We start from the raw sequence: 24,814 nt of genomic DNA on the forward strand, positions 1-24,814 counted from the left end.
TTGACGCAACTCCCTTGTACATGATGAGGGCCAGTGAAACAGAGGATGTGGAAGATTCTGGAAAACCGCAAAGCACTGTAAATAACCAAGATGTCGTTAACAAGCAGAGGTATCCATTTTTATTTTTATTTATTTTATTTTATTTTTAAAGATATTTATTTCTTTGGGAGAGAGAGAGCCTGGGCAGCGGGGACTGTCAGAGTGAGAGAGAAGCAGACTCCTCGCTGAGCAGGGATGCCACCCCACCCCCACCCCCCAACGTGGGTCTAGATCCCAGGACCCTGAAATCATGACCTGAGCTGAAGGCAGACGCCTAATCCCCTGAGCTCCCCCAGACGCCCTGATACTCATTTTTAAAGAGGAGTTATGCTTTGGACTTTTCCTGAACCTTTTTTTTCCCCCCTGAACCATTTCTAAGGAATTCCTTCCTTCTTCCCTCCCAGACCTGATTCCCGCGCTCCCACATCGATGCTTATCTGGCTGGACTACACATGGTTGCTCTCTACGAGTTACGGCTAGGTTTGACATTTCTCAGCAGGCCTTAGTTTTTAGTATTTGGAGTGCCCCACAATTGCCCTGCAGGTCCCTGCCAGGTTCCCATCCCTGTGCATGGAACATTCCCCGCTTTCTCAGTTCTCTCTCCCCTACCACTCCGTTTCACTTAGCTGACTCCCTCCCATCTCAGAAAATTCTCCACCAGGAAGTCCTCCTCAACCCCCAAAATCCAGGGAAGGGCGCCTCTTACAACCACGCAGTCTGAAGGCCCCACAGCACTGACCCCAGGTCCTGCCACACATCCTGCTGACGGGTCTCTGTCCCCTTTAGACTGTCAGGTCTAACAGGAGGGCAGGGGCCTCAGGGTGTTCCTGGCTGAAGCCTGGAGGCTGCAGAGGGCGGGCCACATAGTAAGTGCTCAATACGCGTTTATCAAATGAATGAATGCACAAAGGAATGAATGAGTGGTAGGAAAAAACCTGAGTATGGGTGAACCAATCAGGCCTCCCACGCGTGCCATGTACCCAGTACAGGTGGCCAAGCCCTGTCTCACACACAGTGACCCTCGTGGTAGACTCTGGCCGTACAATGGCCCTGCAAAGTGCTGAAGCTGGCAGGGATCATGACCCAATTGTCCCTAGGAGTGATAGGACACCAAGCATAGCTGGTTGTCTGGCGGCCTGCAGGCTGGGATCTGTCCTCTGGCTCCTTGTCTGCTGTGTCTCCCCACTTGCCACCCCAGGGATCCAGCCCAGTGGGTGGCCTTGCCTGCAGCTCCCCGGCACTTGCAGAGGCCATGGCCTCCTCTAGTTCCTGTCCAACCTCTTGTGTTCCTGTCCTGGGTCTCTCTCAGCCCCAGCCCAAGTGGGCTGCTGTTCACAACGCTGTGCTTCTCCCACCTACAAGCCTCCTGATCCTGCTCTCTCCACTACCCAACACCTACTCATGCCTAGAGCCCCCCCCCCCCCCCCGCATTGAGAGGCCACCCGCTTGTGTGTAGCCAGCTGAGTCCCTGCAGGTAGATATAGTCACTTTTGTCTATGCCTCCAAACGTAGCACTCCGTCATACTCATGTGACCACGCTTCTCAGGGTGCCTGGGTGCCTCAGGCAGTTAAGCATCTGCCTTCAACTCAGTTCAGGATCTCAGGGTCCTGGGATGGAGCCCTCTGCCCCACATTGTGGCCTCTGCTCCCCAGGGAGTCTGCTTCTCCCTCTCCCCTACCTCCACTTGTGTTTTTTTCTCACTATCTCTTTCTCTCTCAAATAAATAAAATCTTTTTTTTTTTAAAAAAAAAAAGATGGAGCTTATCACTTCAAAGCAGAATTGAGGGTCTAATGACAACGACAGTTACCTTTGTTGAGAGCTTAGTCTGTTCTAGGAACTACCCTGGGGGCTTGACACACACATCTCATTTGTAATCCTAAATGTCAGGTAGCCACTTTCTATATTTTTATTGTCCCCATTTTCCTTTAGCCTGGGAGATAAAATAAGGTAATGGCTAGGGACGTGGGCTTTGGGGTCAGGGAGACCAAGCTGGAACTCCCAAGTCCATTGTTTGCCATCTGTGTAACTCTAGGGAATCTATGTAAGCCTTTAAAGCTTCCCTCAAAGAAGGAAGAATGGACCTACCTGATATGCTTCAGTGAGGTTAAAATGAGCTTTTGTCAATAAAGCCGTTGGTGCCTGGAGCATCTGTATGGGTTCAGCCCTCCATAAATGCCCCGGGGAGGACCCAGGGGACAGAGGGCTCATTTGGCTCATCTTAGCATCCCTAGTGCCTAGCACTGTGCTGACTTCAGTGGATGCTGCTTACAAATCTGGGGAGATGTTCCTCCACTGCATTGCTGATGGACATCTCGGAAAGATGTGGCCCTAGGGATTTGTGGGCCTCCTTAAAATCAGCCTCTATGGAGAAAAACATGCACCACAACGATGCAATGTTGCCCCTCCCCCACACCCCATACACAGCCCACAGAGAACCGAACGTGTTCACTTTGGCTACACCATCAGCTGGCGTTTCTCAAATCTTTGTGTCCTGTGCATGAGATGCTCATGCCATCAAATCCCATTCCCCACAGGCTGTCTGCTTTCCGGAATAGTGGAGGCACAGATACTGGTTGCACGTGGAATACAAGCTCTGAGGTCTCATTTGGCGTTGGGAGCACTGGGTTCTGTGACCCATTAGGTATCAGTTACACTGGCACGTTGGGAAGTGTGTGTGAGGAAGGAACCTGGTGCCACCATGGCACTGGGACACCGTCCTTCTAGAGTCCAGTGGGCCAGCTATCTGGCTGTCGTCAACCATAATAAAAATCTAATTGGGGATTTAGAGGTGTTGCTTCCAACTTCACTAGAAAATGTTGACTCTCACTCCTAACTCTGGGAAACAAACAAGGGGTGGTGGAAAGGGAGGTGGGCGAGGGGTGGGGGTGACTGGGTGACGGGCATTGAGGGGGGCACTTGATGGGATGAGCACTGGGTGTTATGCTATATGTTGGCAAATTGAACTCCAATAAAAAATTTTAAAAAAAGAAGAAGAAAAAAAAAGAAAATGTTGAATCTCAACCATTGCACACGGCTCAGATGCAAAGTGGTTTTCCCAGGAGAGCGTTGCCTTTGACCCTGGTTTCTTAAGATACAGGCTTCTGTTTGGATGGGGTTGCAGGGTTTTTCAACATGAGTTACGGCATCTCAATGATGATGATCATGATGATGATGATGACGATGATCGGAGGAAGTATCCTGTCACTGGGCCATCAAAACCCACTCAGGGGATCCCTGGGTGGCGCAGCGGTTTGGCGCCTGCCTTTGGCCTAGGGCGCGATCCTGGAGACTCAGGATCGAATCCCACGTCAGGCTCCCGGTGCATGGAGCCTGCTTCTCCCTCTGCCTGTGTCTCTGCCTCTCTCTCTCTCACTGTGTGCCTATCATAAATAAATAAAATTAAATTAAAAAAATAAATAAATAAAAAAAAAAAAAAAAAAAACCCACTCAGGCCTGATATTACCCGAAGCCCCTAAGGGAGGGATCTGCCCTGTGGAGATTCAGAGCTGGGGTATGGGTTGTTCTTGGGTAGGTAGGATCCCCCTCATCCTCTGTAGGGTCCATCTTCTGCTCCTTTACCCCCACATCCATATCAGACAGGAAGAAAGGACAGCAGGGTGGGGAACAGGCATGAGCTTGGTCCTGTGGATGAGGTGGCAAGTGGTTCCTATTCTGTAGCAGGAATGGGAGGAATTCTGGGAGCAGAGAAGTGAGTCTCCCTGCACCCAACTGTTGAAGAGGGGCCAGTGGGAGGGTATGAGAGTCTGGAAACCAGGAGGCCTACGTTTGGGCCCAGCTCTACTTGGAAGCATCCAGTGGACTTGGGCAAGTTACCTTGTAAAAGCAGCAGTCCCCGCCTGCTATGTCACAGCACCACATCCTGGGTGCTGGGGTGTACTTTCACGAGGTCCCAGAAGATCAAGAGATGGGCTGTACGTGCCTTACAGCAGACACATGTTCTCATTCTTGGAGCACCTTAGATGCTAATACTTAGGTAGGAGTTTTGGGGACTCCCAGTTTATTTATTTATTTTTGGTTTTAAAATTTTTATTTAAATTCAGTATTTTTATTTTAATTCAGTATTATTGGTTTCAGAAATAATTCAAGGATTCATCAACTGTATATAACACCCTTTGCTCATTCTGTCACGTGTCCTCCTTAATGTGCATCGCTCAGTTACCCCCTTCCCTCACTCCCTTCCCCTCCAGCAACCCTCAGTTTGTTTCCTATGATTAAGGGTCTCTTATGGTTTGTCTCCCTCTCTGATTTTGTCTTGTTTAATTTTCCCTCCCTTCCCCTATGCTCCTCTGTTTTGTTTCTTAAATTCCACCTACGAGTGAGATCATACCATGGTTGTCTTTCTCTGATTGACTTAATACGCTTAGCATTATACCCTCTGGTTTCCTCCATGTCGTTGCAGGTGGCAAGATTTCATGTTTTGATGACTAATATTCCACTGTGTATATATATATATATATTCCACATCTTCTTTATCCATTTATCTGTTGACAGGCACCTGGACTCTTCCCATAGTTTGGCTCTTGTGGACATTGCTATAATAAATATTGGGGTGCAGGTACTCCTTCAAATTGCATTTGTATCTTTGGGGCATGTAATGCAATTGCTAGGTCTAGGGTGGCTCTATTTTTAACTTTTTGAGGAAACCCCATACTGTTTTCCAGAGTGACTGCACCAGCTTGCATCCCCACCAGCACTGTAAGAGGAGGGTTCCCCTTTCTCGGCATCCTCTCCAATGTCCGTCCTTTCCTGACTTGTCAATTTTAGCCATTCTGAGGCGGGGTGTGAGGCAGTATCTCAGTGCAGTTTTGTAGTTCACTGACAAGCACTCCAGGTGAGTGAAGATGTTAAATAGCTTAAGGAGCATCCTACACACTGCAGACAATTCAAAGAGCCCATATGCAAACCCCAGTCTGGAAGGCCCCAAATGCAGACCCGGGAAGGTACCCCAAGGCAGGGTATAGGGTCTCCAAGGCGTGCAAGGGCACACGGGAGGTGGGGGGGGGGGGGGAAGCATCACCAAGGGCCCAGGAGGGGACCTGGTGGTGGCGGTTTGATCGCCATGCAGATGCCCAACCTCCTGTTCTGGGAAGGTAGGAGGAGCTCAGGGCAGGGAGCTGAGCGACCTGTGCTTCCATGATAAAGGGACAGTCATCCGAGGAGCAGAATGTCCAGGAAGGAGGGAGGGAGACCAAGGAAGGAGGAGGCTCCTCCTTCACTCGCGTCCTCAGCTCCCCATGCACGCCACGTGGGTGGGAGCGTGTCACACACACCCACGCGCCCACAGCCACGCTCGCCGCTCTCCCGCCCCGGCCGGGCCCATCTCCGCGCGACTCGGGGCGCTGGGCCTCAAGCCGCCACGCCGCCACCTGCTGCTGCTGCGTCCCCAGGGAAGGCGAAGGAGCATCTCCGCGCCTCCCGGGTCCGCGCCTGCCCCCTGCGCCCTGCGGCCCGGCTGAGGCCGCGTCTTCCCGGGGGCCCCCTCCCCAGCGCCGGTGGGGAGGCGGAGGGAGGAGCTCCGGCCGCAGCCGCCCGCCTCCTCTCCCCCTCCCCTCCCCTCCCCTCCCCTCCCCTCCCCTCGGCTGCCGCAGCCCGGCTCGTCGCGCGCGTCAGCGTGGGCTCCCCGGAGCGAGTCGCTAGGTAACGGGGCCGGCTCCGCAGACCCGCGGCCGGGGAAGCCCGCGCGCAGTCAGCAGCGGCGCCGCGGGGCGCGGGAGGGGCGCACCGACCGCCTCCCCGCGGGGCTGCAGACCCCGACCCGCGCGCCGCCCCTCCAGGGCCCCCTCCCCCCAGCCGCGCGGGGCGCCGCCGCCCAGGTGCCCCTCCCAGGCGCGGACCCCGCCGCCGGCGCCCCCCTCCTCCCCAGCCGGGGCGCACCGGGTGGGCGCCCCCCGCCGCGGTCCCCGGGCGCCGTGGCCGCCGGTAAGCTGGGCTGGGGGCCGCGGCGGGGAGGGGGCGCGGAGCCGGGCACCTGCCGGCCATGTGCTAAAGTTTCTGGGGCTCTGCGCCCCGCCGGGCGCGCAGCGGGGCGGTGGGTGGGGCGCGCGGTCCTGCGGGGCGCCGAGCCCCGGCCCCCGGTGCAGCCCTGCGCGCTCTCACGCTCTCTTTCTCTCTTCCCCTCGGCGCTGCCCCCCCCCCCCCCCCAGGTCCTCGCGCCCAGCCCCTGCGCGGGGCATGAGGAGCCCCGGGGCGCCGCCCGGAGACGGAGAGGACCCGGCTGCGCGCACACCTCGCCAGCGGCGCACGGGGACATGAGCGGCGCGCGCGGGCTCCAGCGCCCGGCGGCCAGCCCCAGCCCGCGGCGGCCAGCGGGTCGGCGCTGCCCGGGAGAATGAGGCAGGAGCCCGCGGCAGCCTCCTCCTCCTCCTCCTCCTCCTCCTGCTGCTGCTGCTGCTGCTCTTCGCCTTCCTCCGGCTCCGGCGCCCCGGGCCCCGGCCGGGCTGTGGCTCTGCTGCGTGCCCCGCGCGCCCCCCGCCCGCCTCCGGATGCGCTGCTCGGTAAGCCAGGCCCTCCGCCTCGGGAACAAAGCCCCTCAGCCCGGCCCGGAGGCCTCCCCTGAGCCCCCTGTCCGGCCCCCACCGAGAGCCTGGGAGCCTGCGGGGCTTCCCGTTGAACCCCCTCCGTTTCTTCTATCCCCAAAACCCTGCCTGGGAGGCTGAACCTCCAGGGCGCCCTCGAGACCCGGGGCTCTCCTGTGCCATCGGGGAGGCCGATGCGGGCTTGACACGCAGGCAGGAGACCTGTTTGGTCCAGGGAAGGATATATGCATCTTGGTTCAGACTCCCCTGGGGGGCGGGGTGGGGTGGGGGGGACACCTCATTTGTGGGGGAGACGACTCGTGTATAGTGGCTACGTAATGGGTGTCCGAGTTGTGCTGGGTAGCGTGCCTCCGAGACACCCAGGGAAGTCGGCTCCCCGCGTTCCGTGGCTCAGATTTGGAAACTGAGGCCCGGAGAGGTTGAATGACTCAATCAAGGTCACAAGGCCAGGAGGCGAGAGACCAGGGTTGGAAATGAGGGAACTCTTTCTGCCAGCCTGACCCCTTTGAAGCAAGCACACTTGTCCCAGTTCTACTAACTGCCTCCTTCTGGAGTGGTTGCATGTGTGTGGAAGCACTTGTGCCGGTCAGTATCTGCTTGGGGGGAAATAAACTGCCCATAGCATGTATTTTTTTTTTATCCCTTCCTCCATCACGTGGCTAACCCCTCATGTGAACTATAAGCATAAGATTACTTCTCTTAGTTAAGGGGGGGGGGGTGGATAACATGTTCCCTGGGTGCTCTCTTTCCTGTGATCCTGTTTCTCTCTGGCCTCTTCAAGGAGGCCAAGGGCAGGCTTTGGTTCCTCTCCCGAGTCCCTTCTAGGCTGTGCCTGCCGGCACATGCTCAGCCTCAGAAGCATGTCCTAAACCTTTCTGTGGGGTGAGGGCTAATCAAGGCTGCCTGCCCCTGATTGTGTAAGTCTTAGAGATGGTTACTTAACAAGCACTGGGGCTAATCCCAGATGGCCACCGTTCCAGAGCCGACCCCAGCCGAAATTCTCTCTCGGCTCACGCTTGCCAACCCTCTGTGGCAGCAGAACTTCACACTGGCCAGCCCAGAAGAAACAGGGAGGGGACTTGATGTAGACATGGGGCTTTCTGCCTGTACCCAGTTCTCCAGCTTGGAGCTTTTCAGTTTGCTTAAGTGCCTTTGGGCCGACACTGAAGGGGGGAAACCACCCAGAATTGTTTGGTCCAGGTCTGAGCGACTTGTTTAATCGGTCACATGTCCAAGTGTTAGGCTTGGTGGTGGTGGTCTCCACGACAGGTACAGTGTTGGTATCAGTGCAGGGAAAGCCTGTAGCAGACCGGGGGCTCAGTTTCCCCATTCCCCAGAGTCGGACTGGATGACCTCTCAGTTCTTTTCCAACTAAACAGTCCTGCAAGCCAGAGGAGAGTGGGTTACTGGCCTGAACTGGGATGTGTGAGCTCATGAGACATAGACATTTGGACGAATAGCTCTGCACTGAATAAGCTGTTGATTTCCAAGAAGAGGACGTGGTCAAAGGGGGGAGCTGCAAGATTCAGGTTCCACTCAGAGGAAAGGAAGGCTGAGCGGTGCTCTGGTGGGTTATTTATTGGTCTAAAGCATGGTGGCTATAAAATGTCCCAAGGTGCCAGATTAGGGTTATGGGATAGGTTAGGCTTTTCATTGGGAGAAATGACATTGGCCTCTAGGAACTGATAAAATACAATGCATCAATTAGAAGTCCAGCTGGCTAGAAAGTGGCAAGCTGGTGAGCCTGCCTGTCCCTTCCAGCAAGAATCCATCTTAGTTGAATAGGGAAGGCCTTCTCAGCCTAAACAATTAGCCACGTAAATGAAGTAATTTTTAGAATCCCCCCACTCCATTGATTGCTGGTTATATTAGTGACAGGTGCAGCCCACCTCAGCAGGGACACAGTGGGACTGTGACAAAAAAGGTGGCCATAAGGATGTTTAGACTCTGCCTTGCTCTGTGCCTGTTGCAGCTACATCCATCAACTTGACCTATGGGCCCTTGATAGGGTTGTCATAGGTCTTTTAAAGATGTGGATTAATGAGCCTTTTAAAGTGTTACTGAATCCCAAGTGAAATGGGCATGTCTCACCTTTTTCTCAGAAACTAAGCTCCCAGTGGGTTTTGTGACTGCTTCAGATTCACAAAACGAGAGCAAAGCTTTTATTTTGACAAGCTCATAGGGTCTGCAAACAGCAAGTAATGCATCTCATATTGGGCTTAATCTCCCAGCATGGTGGGTGTTGTGTGTTTCAGCTCAGAGTAGCTGGCTGGGCAGGTTTGTATAAACAGGAATGCAGAGAAACAGTCTTCGTTGAGTTACTTTTGGAAATGATTGTGTCATTATGAAAGAACAATTTTTATGTCGTAATTCACACTACTGACACCCAAGGCCAGGTTACACAGTAAAACGTTACTCCTGTTCCTGATAATTTTATTTTTAATTCATCACTTCTTTCCCATTTTTTTCCCATTTTTTTTTCCCCAGCATGAAAATGTACCATCAAGAATAAATTCTCCCTTTTCAATTTTGGGTTTGCCTTAAACCCATCTCTTTTTTGGGAGATCTTTAAGGCTGAGCTCGTGCACACCATACATACAGAGGCTTCATGTGCAAATATATTTTGGGTGCCTCGGTTTCTTTTGGGATGACAGGATGGGTTTGTATCACAAAGGCATAACAATGAGGCATTCTCTTGTTGGCATCCCATCTCTGAATCGGGAGTCTAGGCCATGACGTCTTGCTCAGAGCTGACATACCATACCCAGCATCCTGAGAACCCAGAGGGTGCTGGGGGTTTGTGCAACGTTAAGGATGTATGAAGGTACCTATGGGACGTGCAGGTGAAAGGAACATCGCCAGAGGCCGGGGAATGTGAGATTTGTTCCTGGCTCTGTGACTTTGAACAAATGTTTCAGGTTCTCAGGACATCGTTTTACATACCTGCAGTGAGTGTGTACGTTTGCATGTGTCCATGTGCAAGTGTCTGTGTGTGTGTGCGCGCGTTAGTAAAAGGTGATCTCTCCAACTCTGAGCTTGAACAATCCTCAGATTGGGATGCAGCTGGTTATTAATAGCTCCGGAATGCTCCGTACTTTAAGGTTATGTAACGATTCCAATTAGACTTCCATACACACAGTAAGGAGAACTGGTCATGATAAAACATGCTCTTTATTACCCTAAGTGAGGACTCTGCCTTCAATGTGTGATGATGGGGCTTTCATGCTCAAGGCAATTAGGCCAGTGTCCCCAGCACCGTGGAGCCTGACACCCATCAGAGAGGGCTCCAGTGAGCTGTGACCCTCTCTAGGGTCCATGTGGCCGGAGCCGCAGGAGCCTGTATGTAATTTGGGTCATTGGGGTAGGAGGAACATGACGTTCTGCGTGTGTAACTTGAGGTCCCGGAGACTCTGAGGCTCTGCCTCCATCTCAGGCTGTTCCTGGAAGGTAAGGAGGGGAAGTATGTAATTACTGTTTGCAGTTGTTTTGAAAATGGAAAGTACTTTAATTAGAGCCTTGAACTCAGCCGAAGCTGAAAGATGGTGAGAAGTTCGTAGATTTGGCAGGGGTGTTTTTGCCGGGTTCTCTGTGCGGGCTTCCTGGTAACACTTGAAGTAGTCTGGTGTCTGAGGTCGGGCTCCTTAGCAGAGCCGCAGTCACCAGCAGGTACAGAGGGTGGGGAAGGAGATGACGGGGAAGGGAACCAGCAGTCCTCAAACACCCCATCTTCTCTGCAGAGGAGACGTCACCAACCTCCCGTTCTAGATGAGGAGCCCGGGGCTCGAGAGATCGTCCCCTGGAGTGTGTCGCTCAGACCCGCACAGTTAGTGAATTCCAGAACCACACAGGATTTCAAATTAAGCCACCCGTACCACCCCTTGTTTGTCACCATCACTGCAATGTGCCTGGCAACCAGATTGTGTCCTTTCATCCCAAATTTCTAAACAACACCATGGCACTGAGAAAGCATGCAAGAATTTGACGCGGGTGACCTCTGGGGGTGATTTGACTATTCAGAGAATTTTGAATTTGCTGGGATTTTTGTTAGGATTTTTGCTGGGATTTTAACTCCGTGCCAGATGTGTTAGATTGCGGAGGTGTTTAGAGATAAGCCAAGTGTTACCCAAAAAAGGGTTAGCGTTGGTAGTTCTTTGGGGGAAGCTAAAATAACTCCCCTAGGTCTTGTGTCACCCTGGGATTCTGTGGGAAGTGATCACACGCTGGCACGTAGGACATTTCGGAAGGCGTTGCTAGCCTGCACCTCTTAAAAGGGCCCCAGAATCAAAGTTATGTAAGAGGAGCTTTTCAAAGGAGTGTGACTGCTCCTCCAAGATGCCACACAGGTTAATCCTCCCTAAACAATGAGCCAGAAGGAAATAGGAGGAACATATACCAGAATTTCAAGGTTCGGCTGCAGCTTTTAAGAATTTCCAGGACTTGGAGGAAATGCAGGTTTTGAAGAACTTTTCAAGCCAGCAAATAGAGATGCCTTTGTCACAGGCTTTTCCAGCGGCCAGAAGTCCACACAGGTTTGTAGGGCTGCTGCTGGCCTTTGCCGATCGGCCTGCAGATCTGGATGAGTGGCATCTGTACCCAAACAGGAGGCACCAGACACAGGATTTCCAGGTCGTAAGGGAGTCACCAAAGTCACCTGTCCCTACATTCTAGTAACGATACTCAGGCTGGTTCTCTTTGTCCTCAGTTTAAAATCCTGCCAGCCCTGACGCTGGCCTTGCCCGCGTCATGTGAGTGACGTCTTGACAAACAAGACCCTCCCTCTGTCTCTCCTGGATTACGGAACTGCTTATCTGCCAAGAGCTTCCAAGTTTCCTGATAGTTGATTAACGAGATAAAGCAGGCAGAATGTGTTGGAAGACTCCATTGTGATTCATCTGTCGTCTGTAAGATACCAAAGCATCTTTGTGGCCAGCACAATTTTTTGATTCGATGAATTAGAAATAACATTGCATGGCCCCCAGGAGACCCATAGAGTCTGTACCTTTTGCCCCCAAACCTTGAGAGAACAGATGCCCAGGATTTTCAGCTCCGGGCCAGATTTCTAGTACATATATATGGCCGCTAAGTGGCAAAAAATGCAAAAGTAGCCATACAGAGGCATCGGGGGTAGGGCGAGAGAGAGGCCACCAAAGTCTGTGACTTGCGATCTGTGGTTACAATGAACAGTATTTAGGACGTGGTCATAGGGATGATTTAACGTCCATTTGCAGCTCCAAGAATCCAAGAATAAAATCACTAAAGAGTTTTAGATTTTTCTATGCCGTCTGTGTTGGTGGCTTATGATGAGCTCCAGTGACCAGGGAACTTTCCGTGGGGTTAAAGCCTACACTTTCGCAGGCCCTCCTGGTAGGCGCAGAGCAGCATGGCTCAGAATTTGCGAGGCTACCTGCTACTGTGATCGAGCATTATTGAAGCCTGAACTGTGGGGTCCGTGGTGCTGTTTGGGGGTGGTCAGTGCTTTCCCACTTGGTTCAGGCTCTTGATAATCTGTGATGAGTTAATATGTGCCTCCCTTAGCATCCTGAAGCAGAAAAGCAAACGGCACGTCCAGGGCCTTGGTCACCCCAATTTCTCAGCCTGTGTCTGCTAATGTGGTCTGAGATCCTGGCCAACACCCGGCTTCATTCTGCCACAGGTCGACTCTTCTAGCTCATTATGGCCTCGATGTGACTCCCTCCTCCCCCCCCCCCCCCCCCGCCCGAAGGAGGCTCGATTTCCTTTTAATTCAGAAAGTAGATGATAACAGCCATCGGCATCTTCTTAACGATCAATATTGACGAGTCTTATATTTCTAAGTAAAATGAATGGGGCTTCAGAGCACAATGCCCAAGCTGAAGATGATTTATGAGTGTGCACAGCTCCGTTCACTTGCTGAGAGGGCGTTATCGAGTACTTCTAAAGACGTAAGCCTGGCTGTGAGATGTGAAGCCTGAGGGTAGGCATGGAAGTCTGCGCCCCGTATTCTCCACCCAGAAAGCTGGAGTGGAACAGTCCCCTCAGCTTCTAAAACAGAATGCTGAGACCGTCCTCAGCCAGTTTTACTGACAGTGTTGACATTGCCTCGGTCCTGAAATTCCCTGGAGATGCCCGTGCTGCTTCTGCATCAGGGCTGCGTGTCCACGGGCCTGCCCCACGACATCCCTGTGGACTCAGAAAGCTGCTCTGTCCATCTGCCCAGGCCTGGCACCGTCTCCTCTGGTCCAGTGTGCCTGTCTCTGCTTCTGCCTCAGCCCTGGGACCAGCCCCGTCATTCTGCTGCCTGACAGGTGTTGTCAACAGTTGATCACAAGTGTACTGAGCGCCAGCTCTAGGCCCAGTGGGGATGGGGGCTGCCGTGGGAGACAAGACAGCCGCAGTGTGTCCGTATGTCCATACACGGCTCCTATTCTCTGAGGCCTGGGATGCCACCGCCTGCCCTTCAGAAGTTTGCTCAAAATCTGGAACTCCTGGCTAGTGGGGTGGAGCAAGGAGGCTGGTGGGGGGAGGCTGGTGGGGAGAGCCTGGGGGGTAGTCAGGCGCCTGTGGGTCAGGCCTGCCTTCTCTTCGTCCCGCCTGGGTTCCTGACGACAAGCCTCTGCCGCACTCTGTTCCTGCCCTGGCTTCCCAGGCTGTCAGGTGCAAGGACTGGGCCTTGCAGGGTTTTTCCCAAGTGTGGTTTGCAGGACCAGTTCCATGAACACACCCAGGAGCTTAACGAAAGCACAGACGCCTGAGCCCTGTTGCAGACCCGTTAAATCAGACCCAGAGTCTGTATTTTTAACACCTTCCGTGTAATTCTTATCTCAGGCACAATGAAATTCCAGATCCGCTGGTTCTCACGGCTGGTTGATCACTAATGGCCCCTCCTGCTGCAAAATCTTCAGAATGTGACACTCCTCCCGTGCTGGCCACTCTCATCAGGTCCACCCAGGCCACCCTCCCCTCTCTAGCCACTCTTCCTGCTTCCCTCCTGCCCTCTATAGTTTGTTTTCCAGCGGGTCCCCAGAGGCTCACAACCCTCTTCTGTTCAGAGCTCCCCAGTGTTGCTGTCTCCCTGAGAGGGGTGGCTGAGGACTTGGGAAGACCCCATGCACTGCCCGAGGTGGTCTTGAGCCTGCGTGTTTCTCCCGCCTCCAGCCCCTTGCTTCTGCCCTTCTAGCCACACTGGCTTCTATGGCGTTCCTGAAACCACACAACTGGCAGGCACTCACTCTGCGAGAGCCCGTGAGAACTGGGAACTGATGAGGCTGGGTGCCCAGAGGGCAGGGAACACCCCTGAGGAGCAACTACTTTCTGACCCACCATTACTGTGAAAACCCATGCAGATGGATACGCTTGAGTGCACTGGGGCAGATCTCAAGTTTCCAGGCCTTCTTCCAGAGTACAAGTTGTTTTAGGAGCAGCCCTTTAACTGGGCTCCATATTTTAGGGGTACCTCTTTACTGGATGGGATTATCAAAGTGGATATAGAAATCTCTTTCAGAAGAAGTTTCTAGAAATAGGCTGGATCTCCCCCTGCCTTGGGCTGGACAGTTCCTTTAGCTGCCATTAATCTTAGTAGTCCTTCCATCCTGCCCCCCTTAACTCTGCAAATGCTCAGGGAGCACCACCTCTGTCCAGGCACTGTTCTAGGCTCCATGAAGCTCCAGAGAAATGGCAGCTCTAGAGGAGCAGTCTGCTTGGTTTTCTACTCTGACTCCTGCTTTGGCTTTCCTACAGATGGGAGCAGTGAGGCCTAGACATTATTCCTTGGGCCCTTATCTTCTCCCACTAGGGAGGAGGAGCTCCGGGCTATTCATCAGGAGTGGCTGTCCTGGGTTAAGCACAGCAAACCGCACTCAGAAATATTGATCGCATGGTGAGTGGGAGTGAGAGATGGACCATCTTGGAAGATTTGCCTCCAAGGCAAGCTGAGGGAATAACTGGGTAGAGATACAAAAGATATAAGGAGTCTTGTAGATGGGATATGTGGTCAATACAGGGCACTGGTTTGGGTCCCCTTGAAACCAGCCCGCCCAGCAGTATAGCAACACAGAAAAGGCCGTGAAAACTTCAGATCCTTCTTTCTGGGCCCTGCCCGATGCAGATGCTTCTCCTTGAATCTTACAGAAGGAGACACTTTCACTCTGAGCTTTGGTACTTTTTCAAATTCCTGCTGTGTTAGCATTGACCAAGCCTCCACTGAGAGTCCATCAGGCAGAGTAGTGTGGGGGATGACGGTGGACAAAGTGTTCCTTGTCTTTAACTGACTCTCAAGATAGCCGGGAGATGTGTTATGTAACTACCTGTAGCTCGTTACAGTGGTTGGTATGAGCTAACAGGCAGAGGTGGGAATGGTGTGTTTGGATGCGGGACGTTGGGGCCATCTGACATCAGCCTTGAGAGACGAGTAGCAAATTGTCCAGCAGAGATGAGGGGGAAGGACATTCCAGAAGGGAAGGTATGAGCACATGTGCAGAGGCTGGGCCGCCAGGGATGGGTGAGCAAGGAGGTGGCGTGGGGCTATAGTGTCAGGCTACGGCAGCAAGTGCATCAGACTTGGCCTGTTGGGAGTGGGTCTTGAATGCTAGGAGGAGGAGTGTTCCATGTCCTCTAAGTGATGAGGAGCCATGGGAGGTGTTTGAGTGAGGGTGTGGGTTTTGAAAAGCTAGCTGGTGATCCTGTTCCATGCTCCCTCTGTAACTTCTGTGTTATAGTGAACGTGTATGAAGTGTTCAGGGAGACACACTGTGTGGATGTAAGCATGATTGTCGGGGGGGGGGGGCGGGGGGACCTCCAGGCCATTTAATTGTGCTCCACTTGTCTCTAGTTATTGAGCGATCCTCTGGGCTCTGCTGCCCAGACCCCAGCTCCACTGACCCTGCTGGGGCTGGGAGGCAAGGTGAGGGAGCCGCTGGCTCAGGCACTTGCTGCCCAGCCGTGGTGGACTCTGGCCAACAGGAAATGGAGTGGGCAGTGTCCCAGCCTGATGCACCGAGCTGTGGGTCTCCCTGCGCCTCTGTGAACACATTCAGGCTGCTCCTGGCCTCCAAACAATGCTCCCAGGCCTACATCCACGGCTGAGAGATTCCAGGGAATGCATTCGCCGGCCAGCGTCCCTGAGCTTCCCCCTGCAGTGGGCTGAATGGGTGGGAAACAGAGTCAGTGCCAGGAGCCGAAGTGTGCCACTCGGTGCCCGTTTGCTTTGAGATCATCATGCTCAGCAGGGTGTTGACTTCTGCACACCTGGTGGGGCACATGACACACAAGGAAGGTTCCAGGGGTCACTGGTGTTTATCTCACCTCGGTCCTCCACCTCCACCTTCTCATTGTTCAGGGGGGAGGAGAGAGAGAAGAAAAAGAAGCATGTTCCACAGGCCAGTGGGTAAATTCTTAGCCGATTCTGGGGAGTTGGCCCTGGCTAAGAGCCTTTCCTTAGGACAGGCCGACTGCCAAATCATGCCAAGGGCAAAGCATTCTGGGGCACTGTGAAGAGCTGCCGTGGACCTGAGAGTTCACTGCCCCAGAATGTGGGCCCCGGAAGGGAAGGCAGCTCCACCCTGTCATTGGCCCCATTTATAGGTCAGCAGACGAGGCCCAGAGAGGTGAGGCTGCTGGCCCAAGGTTGCACAGTGGGCTTGTAGCCGAGCAGGGCACCAAATCATTCCGGAGTCAGTCATGATCTTTGAGGCTGGCCAATGCCCAGCGTTGGCAGGTGTCCACGTGGCAGTGGACAGTTTGTACTCACACTGCCTTGCCGCCAACCAGGCAGGGAGGACGTGGCTTTCTCCTTGTTCCTCTGCCTTTCCTCTTGGAAGCCAGGGCCAGAGCCAGGGTCCTGGGTGACCTGTGTTGGAGGGGACTGGGCATGACACCTACATCTCTGGTCCCTTCTTCATGCCTTTGGGTTCTGAAGCCTGTGTGGATATTTAATGCAAGAAAAGAGCAATAAGGGAGGAAATTAGGACGGTTCTCAGGGTCTGGGCAGGGAAAGAAATGAGGCTGAGGTCCCTGGAGCTCTGGGTATCATGAAAAGCCCTGTCAAATGTCCCAGGAAAGCCTGTGACACTGGCTCTCAAAGCCCCATGGACGTCGCCAGATGTGGCACAAACTGCCCTGTGGCATCACCATCCGTGCCTCTTGTCTCCTTGCAATCGTGTGTCCCCTGGATCCCCAGCATCAGGGACAGAGCTGGCCCAGTCCTGGCTGCTCCAGGCACCTTAGTGGCTAGTGAGGGGTGCTTTGTGGGGAGGGGCTTGTTCGACCCTGACCCAGCCGAGCATCGGGAGCACCCTGGCTCTCCTGGCTGCTTCTGGCCTTATCAGGCGGGTTCTCCCGGTGGTGATGGCAGTCCTGCAGGCTGCCTCCAACACAGTAAAACCTTCAAGGCTTTATTAGGTAGATCTGTGAGCGTAGTTCCCGTTCATAAACTGTCACAGCCCAGCCTGCCGAATGTGGAGGCATAGTTTGCAAACTTCCCCAGGTTTATCACCCCCAGACTTAGTAAACACGTGCATTAGGTGAATAATCTCTGGAGGTCCACACGGTGCTGCAACTTGGGACAAAGGTAACCTGCCCGCTGGCACGTGTCGTAGGTGTCACCACTTTAATGACTTTTGATAAAAGGGGGGAGCAGAGCCATACATGGTGGCAGGTGTGTGGCCGCCTCGCAGGTAGGCAGGGGCTGCCGCTGCTGAAGCCACTCTGAGCACCTGACCTCAGTGTCTCCTGTTTTTCTGGTCAAGGACCTGGCACCTCCCAGGTTGACTGTTCTTCAGTGACATTGTGATGACGGTCACAGCCACTTCCAGGAGCATGCACTTTTTATTTGAAGCTGTTCTCAGGGTCAGACCGTGGAGCATCTAACTCACCGTGTGATTCTTGGGCGGTTTGCAGTTGTCCATTTCCGCGGGTCTTTCTGAGCCCCGTTCTCTCCTAACGGACGATGGCCATGATGATGAGTGATAATCGGAGCTTTTATGTACCAGCGCTTCCTCTGGGTGGAGACTCTGTGCTGAGTGAGGGCTTTCCCGGGACAGCTTCATGTGATCTGAGCAACAGCTGGATAAAGCAGGTGCTTTTATGGTTTCCATTTTACAGACAAGCAAACTGAGGTTTAGGGAGTATTTTTTGCTGCCTATAAAATATTCCAGAGAGTGGCCTCAAACACTAGTCATTCATCATTTATTATGCTTGTTACTAGGCTTATTATTAAGTCCAGGGGCTGCCTGGGCTTGGGTAGGGAGTGCTTGTGGAAGTCGTCACGTGACATTGCATTCAGACTGTGCCTGGGGTTGGAATCTTCTGGAAGGCTTCCTCGCTCACATATCTGCCTCACCTCCATCCCAGACTGGGGGCATGGGGAGGCTCCTCCAACCCTGTGTGGCCTCTCTGTGGGGTTTTTCCAGCACAGCTGGCCAGGCCAGCCCGACTTCCAGTACACCTGCTCCAGGAAAGAGGGAGCTGGACGTCTGTACCTCCTTCTCCGGCCCTGCCTCAGGAACCACACACCGTCCCTTCTGGCATATGTTGCTCCTTAGAAGCAAGTTCTGGAGGCCCTCACTTTGGGGGGTTGGGCAGTTGGACTCCGTCTTTTGATGGGGGAGGGCCGGGGTATTTGCAGCACATGCTGAGCCCGCACAGAGCGCGTTGGTGGCTTGCACAGCGTAGGCGACGGCTGTAGAGTGGGCTGTGGCTCTGGTGGTCGGTGCACATCCTGTCACCCTCAGACATTTATAAACAGCTTGAGCACCTTGCTCCCCCCCTCCCCCCACACACACCTTTCCTGTTCACCTGCCAGGCATCTCCCCCCCAAAGAAGCAAGTAAAGCCGTGTAAGAGCACAGGCTCTGCTCCTTTGGCTCAAAGAGGCACTGGTGGTACAGACCCCACGTAGCCAGCTCCCACCTCCCCCCTTCTCTTCCCCCCTTTCCTCCCCTCCTCTCCCCTCCCCTCCGCTTCCTTTTCCTTCACCAGGGCCATGACCTCACTTTCTGGGTCCTTAGGCACTCTCGTCTCCATGGGCCCTTTCTTCCTTAAGAAAGTATTAAAAATCATCTGACGATTAAGCTGATATAAAGATGAATATTTTAATGGCATATGTTAAAGTATTTCCTTATAACTAAAATTACTTTTCTTCTTCTGATTTTAAAAGAAATGGAAGCATCTTCTTCATGGGCCCTGGGTGCTGTGCTTATGACCCCTCGTGGAGATGGCGGGGCTGCTCGCACCTCCTCTCCATACCCCCCCTCTCTCCCCTGCCCCCACTCCCCTCGCCCTCCTTCTTCCTCCTGCCCTGTGTCCTCCCCTCCTTTCCTTGCCTGCCCTCCCCACCTTGCACTACAATCTTTATTTTGGTCCCCATGTCACAAGCCACCCCCCTCTCCTGGACTGTGAACCCCAGACTCTTTTCTGTGTCCCTTGGGCTGGTCTCCAGACTGGGCACAGGGTGTCCCCACTGCCCCTGGGCCTCTTCTTGCCTGGCCCTGCCCTGGGGGTGGACCCTCTTTATGGGGAGGGATGTAAGCCCATGAGCGGTCACCACTGTCTGGTTTCTGGCTTGTCTCTGAAAGTTGAGCCTGGGGGAGCTCCTCACTCTTTTCCCCGCAAGCTCAAGAGAGGAGGCTTCCCCCCCGGGGCTGCTGCCAGCACGTGGTGGGGCAAGAATCAGAATGCCACTGTCCAGCTTGCACATCATCCTCTCATCCATCTAGAAGCTTCGTTGAGCACCTATGCCAGCAAGACTTACCAGGTCTCTGTCCTCGTGGAACTAGAGGTGTACGAAGACAGAACAATCAACACATGAATTTTATAAGCAATGGGAGATATTTGAGCAGTGAAGTCTGGCTTGGCCAAGGAGAGATGGTCACAGGAGCATCTGCAGCAGCAGCCAGGACACCTTCCTTCACATCCACCTGCAGGGTCCTGTCTCACCACCTGGCCCTGGCCATGCTACCTTCACCCTCAATGCTGGCCATCTCTTCCTGCACTTCTGAGCATATAGCCAACTAATGCTCACCCCAAAACGGCAGCCTCAGCCCTACTGCGGACTGACCTCCCAACACACGTCCTCTGCTGAGGGCCTAGGTTCGCAGGAGGGATGCTGAGGGGAGTGAGGCTGGAGTGGGGGGCCCCTTTGGTCTAAACAGCTGTGGCCGGGTGGGTGGCGTCATGTGGTGGGTGAGCTGCCTGTCCTCAGAGGCCGTGGGGGGTTGCTCAGGGACGGGGTGCTGGGGCGTAGAGAAAGAAGCAGAGCCTTCACTGCACCACGCCTCCAAACTGGCTCACCTTAGGGTTACAGTGGCCAGCCTTTTGATGTGCAGAGGTGAGGAAATTTATTTAATCTAAGAATTGCATGAAATTGTGAAACTTTAATTTGTCCTGCGTTACCCCCATGGTATGGTAAATAATAAGAAAAATGAGGGGTTGGGGAGGGAGGTGCCCGGCAGGCTCCAGCCATAGAGCATGTGACTCTTGATTTTGACTTTGTGCGTTGGAGGCTTGCGTTGGGTGTGGAGACTACTTAAAAATAAAATCCTGTAAGAGAAAAAAAGGAAGACCTTAACGTCAGAATTTTCAAAATAAGCTTTTCAGAAAGGCTTTTACTTATTTGAGAAGATTTTATTTATATATTTGAGAGAGAGAGAGAGAGAGACCAAGCAGGGGGAAAAGACAGAGGGAGAACCAGACTCCCCACTGAGCAGAGAGCCTGACGTGGGTCTCCATCCTTGACCCTGAGATCATGACTTGAGCCTAAGTCAGCCTCTTACCTGCCTGAGCCGCCCAGGCATCACCCCCCCCCCAAATTAGTTGTTTTTAATTAATTCATTTAATTAAGTTTAATTAATTAAACAATCAATGTACGTTGTTCGTAGCTTTTTCATTTTGCCAAATGCAATTAAGACTTTGGTGGTAGACCTCATTCAGTCTAGGGATGCACACTGGGGGCCCATGGGCATTAAGGAGTCCGCAGAGGTGACCTAGTGGCAGCGCCATGCACACTGAGCAGCAGGAAGGGCTGACACGTGCCAGCACCGGGCTCCCAGCCTGGCGTGTGCCATGCAGTCCTGAGCCTCCTACAGGCCACTCTTCCTGTTTGTACCTTTGCAAGCTGGAGATGATGTGGCTCAGGGAGGCCACCTGCCTTGTCCAAGTGCATAAAAGTGAGAGCAGGAATGAGTCCTGATTCCAGGTTGTTGACTGCTCTAAACTGTCTTCTTAGATGAAGGAAGTGAGTGGGGTCCCATCATCTACAGTAGAGGCAAGCTGTGATGTGGGGGTGCTCACAGCAAAAGTCACCAGCTGTTTGGAGTCTATGAGGAGCAAGGGGCCCAGGAAATTTCCCTGAAGAGGTGTTGGCTTGGGCAGGCCTAGAATAGGACGGAGGCATCCAGGCCAGGGATGGACATAGAAGCATGGATGCAGGTCTGAGTGAGTGTGGAGAGCCCAGGCCAAACTTTCCTATTGGGGCCAAGCAAGGTTGGGGTAGAGGGAAGCGTCATGATCCCATCGGGATTTAGAAAGACAGCCCTACTGCAATATGGAGGTTGAACCAACATTTGCAGATGAGAAATCTGTGCTGGCAAACACTTAAAAGAGCAAAAGTTTGGCATATGCAGATATTGTCAGATTGATTGATTTCTGAAAACACATTCCCATTTGGAAGTGACACCAAGGTCTCACCTTCTCTGGCTCTCTGTTGAGCTGGGGTGGAGCCCTGGCTGTGGCCACCTTCCCAGCCTCTAAAGACGCGGCAGGGGTGGCCATGACAATGCCCTAGACTTTGGAATGTAGATTCCTTTTTCAGAGAAAATACTGGCCTTTAATTTTTTTTAAAGATTTTATTTATTTATTAGAGTGAGGATGAAAGAACAGGCAGAGGGAAAGGTTGATGCAGACTCCCTGATGAGCAGGGAGCCTGACACGGGCTTGATCCTAAGACCCCAAGACCATGACCTGAGTCAAAAGCAGACACTTGGCCGACTGAGCCACCCAGCTGCCCCAAACGCTGGCTTTTATAGTTAACTTCCACCCTCTTCCATGGGGTCCCCTAACTCAAATAACCAGCTTTATGTATGAAGCCCTATCATGGGCACAGTCGAGTTTGTGACACTGGGCAATGTGGGGCAGGGCTTGATGGGCTGAAATGACAGATGAGAAAAAAAGCTCAGGCCACCTTTGGGGGGAGCCCAGGGTCACACAGGTGGAGCAGGAAAGCGGACCAGCAGACCAGCATCTCTCTGCTGCCAAGTGTTAATCCCCCAGGACTTCATACCCTATTATCATGCAGGACATGTGCGTGTGGGAGGGTTTTTCCAATCTTGGCTCCCTGTTGTCATGTGTCCTTGCTGAGTGCTTACTTCCGTAGGCTGCATAACCGCGCTGCTAGCTGGGTGGCTTAAAACAACTGAAATGTCTTCTCCTGCTGTTCGTGAGGCCAGAAATCCGAAATCAAGGTGCTGGCAGGGCCGTGCCCTTCCTAAAGGTTCTAGGGCACTCCTGGTCCATGCCGCTTCCTGGTTTGGGGATGCCACCAGCAATTCCTTGGTGCCCCCGGCCTTGTGGCTGCATCTCTGCAATGTACATGTTCCATTCTCCCCATGGCTGTGTACAAACCTCCCTCTCCTTTCTCTTGTAAAAGACCCCACTTGTTGGATTTAGGGCTCATCCTAATCCAATACGATCTCATTTTCACTTGATTACATCTGCAAAGGCTGGATCTCCATATAAGGTCACAGGTAGCAGCAGTTAGGACTTGAACTCATCTCTTGAGGAGACACAGTTGAGCCCCCGACACCGAGAGGCTTCCAGGGGCAGGTCCCTGGTGGACCATATTCTTCACCGGAAGGTTCCATGAGTAGTTGGTGCTGCTGGCCCAAGGGATCTCGCCTGTCTCCTGCTCAGGTTAGCTTGGCACATGCCCCCAGTGGGCTCTTGTGTCCTCTGGCTCCTCTGCCAGGATGGGCGTGAAGTCAGCTGCTGCCGGAGCTCAGGGGGACAGGTTGTGCTGCTTTGGCGTCTGTTTGGGATGCTGCCAATGCCTGGATGCAGCGAGTAGGTGGTGGCTCGGGCACATGGTGTGTTCCGAGGAGCAAGGCCACCCCCGGCCGGTGTAGCATCCTTCGTCCAGGCTCCTGACAGCACCTGGCACACCAGCCTGTCAAGTACCGTTCCGACCTCTGGGCGCCCAGAGACAGCTGTGTCTGGGAAGGTGGCTCCCAGCTTAGACATTTGAGCCAGTCTGGTTCCTCCCCAGAGCGCAGACCTCTCTAGGGCAAGGACGTCTGGCCATCTCTGCCTTCGCTCTAGCCCAGTTCGGCACGCGTGGGAGCTGCCCCGTGTTTTCAGAATCAGGCCCCATGTGGCTGTACTTGGAGACTGAGATTCCCCTGGGCGAGCCTCAGTGCACGTGGCAGGGCTGCTGTGCGACTCGATGAGACCGTGTATATCCATTAAAACCATGCACTTGAGAGATGCCAGCTCTGGTTACGATGGTACGATGGTTGAAGGAAGAAGCGTCAGGGCGTGATGGAGGAACAGAGCAGAGTCAAAGACGGTATCTGGCTACTTGGCCGCAGGGATGGGTGGCCGCCCCGTAGGATGGCCCAGGGGGCGTCAGCTCACGTAGCAGAGGGCGCTGGGTTTGGACAGGGAAGGTGATGCCCCGTGGAAACCTGTTGGCCATTGCAAGTGAGTGCATGACCTGCTAAGTCTGCAGTGGGAAAAATGTTCTCACCGCAGGAGCCCAGAGAGCCAGAGACAGGGCCCGCTCGAGAGTCTTGTTAGGATGCCTTCTGCCAAGGGCTGGAGGAGACCAAGGCCAGTGCAGGGGGTGGAGGCTGCGTGGGAGCTTGGGCAGGGACAGTCTGTCCTGTGGGCAGCACCAAAGCCGCCCTGGGAAGTTTGGATTTGGGGGCATGGGGATTTGGGGTCACAGGAGACACAGGAGTCTGGAGCACCCTGGATGGGCATAGGGTCAGCAGACCTGAAGATTCCATCTGCCTGCCCCCCCTTTTTATTTTATTTTATTTTTTAAATTTTTTTTAAAGATTTATTTATTTGTTCATGAGAGACACACAGAGGCAGAGACACAGGCAGAGGAGAAGCAGACTCCTGTGGACCCTGGGATCATACCCTCAGCTGAAGGCAGACGCTCAACCACTGAGCCACCCAGGTTCCCCTCTCTAGTCCTTTAAGGAGATTTTTGCTGCCAAGAAGAATTGGAAGTTCTTAGTTCCCTAAGTGGGCCTTCAGGGAGGGGGCCATCCCCCACGAACTCCCTATAGCTCTCAGGGTGCAGGTCTGCTCTCATCCCACGTGGGGCCTTCATTTCTCGAGCTCTGAGGGCAGAAATTGCTTTGGAAAGGCCACGATACTCACCACACACATGCCCCCCCGGGGCCCCCCGGCTGCCAGCAGAGTGTCTGGTGCATAGTAGGTGTGTAGTTAAGATTAGAAGACCCTCTTCTTGCCTGAGGCATCATGCTCAAGTGCTGGGATTCTGGGAGCATCTGAAAAATGCAAATTCTCCCCAACACCACACTGCACATTATGGTTCAGCTGGTGTCAGCTGGGACCTGGGCACCAGTACTTCTAAAAGCTCCACAATGACACCACACCCAGGGTAAGGACTGCTACCGGGGCTGGCCTTGTCGGCTTCACCACTGGGTGCATGTCCCGCCTTGCTGGGCCTGGCTCATTATCCAAAAAAAAAATGGCCCAAGGAGCAGCCTTGTGGGCCTGATGCTATGTGGTGGGTCAAGCACAGTGCCTGGCACACAGATGCCCCATGTGCCAGGCTCATTTTGACCTATGTTGAGGGTGTCTGAGGGCAGTGGGTCTCTTTTTGGTAAAACCAGTGCCATCTTTGTCATTGTGTCCTCTGCTTGGGAATAAGGTTCCTGTTAAGGAGCCCCATCTGAACAAGGGGTCGGGGCCCTTAAGTGAATGAGACGCATTAGACCAAGTCCTGCCCCGCTGGGCCCAGGGCGGCAGAAGGGCAGCACCCCAGCACCATGAGGCATGGGTGCGAGGCAGAGAGGACAGGGCCTGTGGGCCACTGGCAGCAGTCGTGCTCATCGAAACATTCTTTTTTTCTTGGCGTAAACGGTTCCCAGTCGACCAAGAGAGGAGATTTGGAATCAAGCCAGTGACCTTCTGCAGGTGCTGAGCTGTGGATCTCTGGACTATTCGGTTTTTACATTAAAGAAAAAAATATCCCTAAGGCCGTGCCTGAAAGAAC

At 53.5% G+C, this 24,814-nt stretch overlaps 1 protein-coding gene across 1 annotated transcript in view; it reads left to right on the plus strand.

The window, feature by feature from the left end:
• The first annotated feature begins 5,351 nt into the window (after window positions 1–5,351).
• The window catches only part of TUNAR (transmembrane neural differentiation associated intracellular calcium regulator), a 48,633-nt gene continuing 29,170 nt past the window's right edge, over window positions 5,352–24,814 (plus strand). The window contains exons 1-2 of the mRNA XM_072762244.1: window positions 5,352–5,981; window positions 6,206–6,556. Coding sequence (XP_072618345.1) covers window positions 6,545–6,556 — 12 coding nt within the window. The 5' untranslated portion in view covers window positions 5,352–5,981; window positions 6,206–6,544. The remainder of the gene's footprint in view (window positions 5,982–6,205; window positions 6,557–24,814) is intronic.

This window comes from Vulpes vulpes, chromosome 6, assembly GCF_048418805.1.
Source record: "Vulpes vulpes isolate BD-2025 chromosome 6, VulVul3, whole genome shotgun sequence".
NCBI lineage: Eukaryota > Metazoa > Chordata > Mammalia > Carnivora > Canidae > Vulpes > Vulpes vulpes.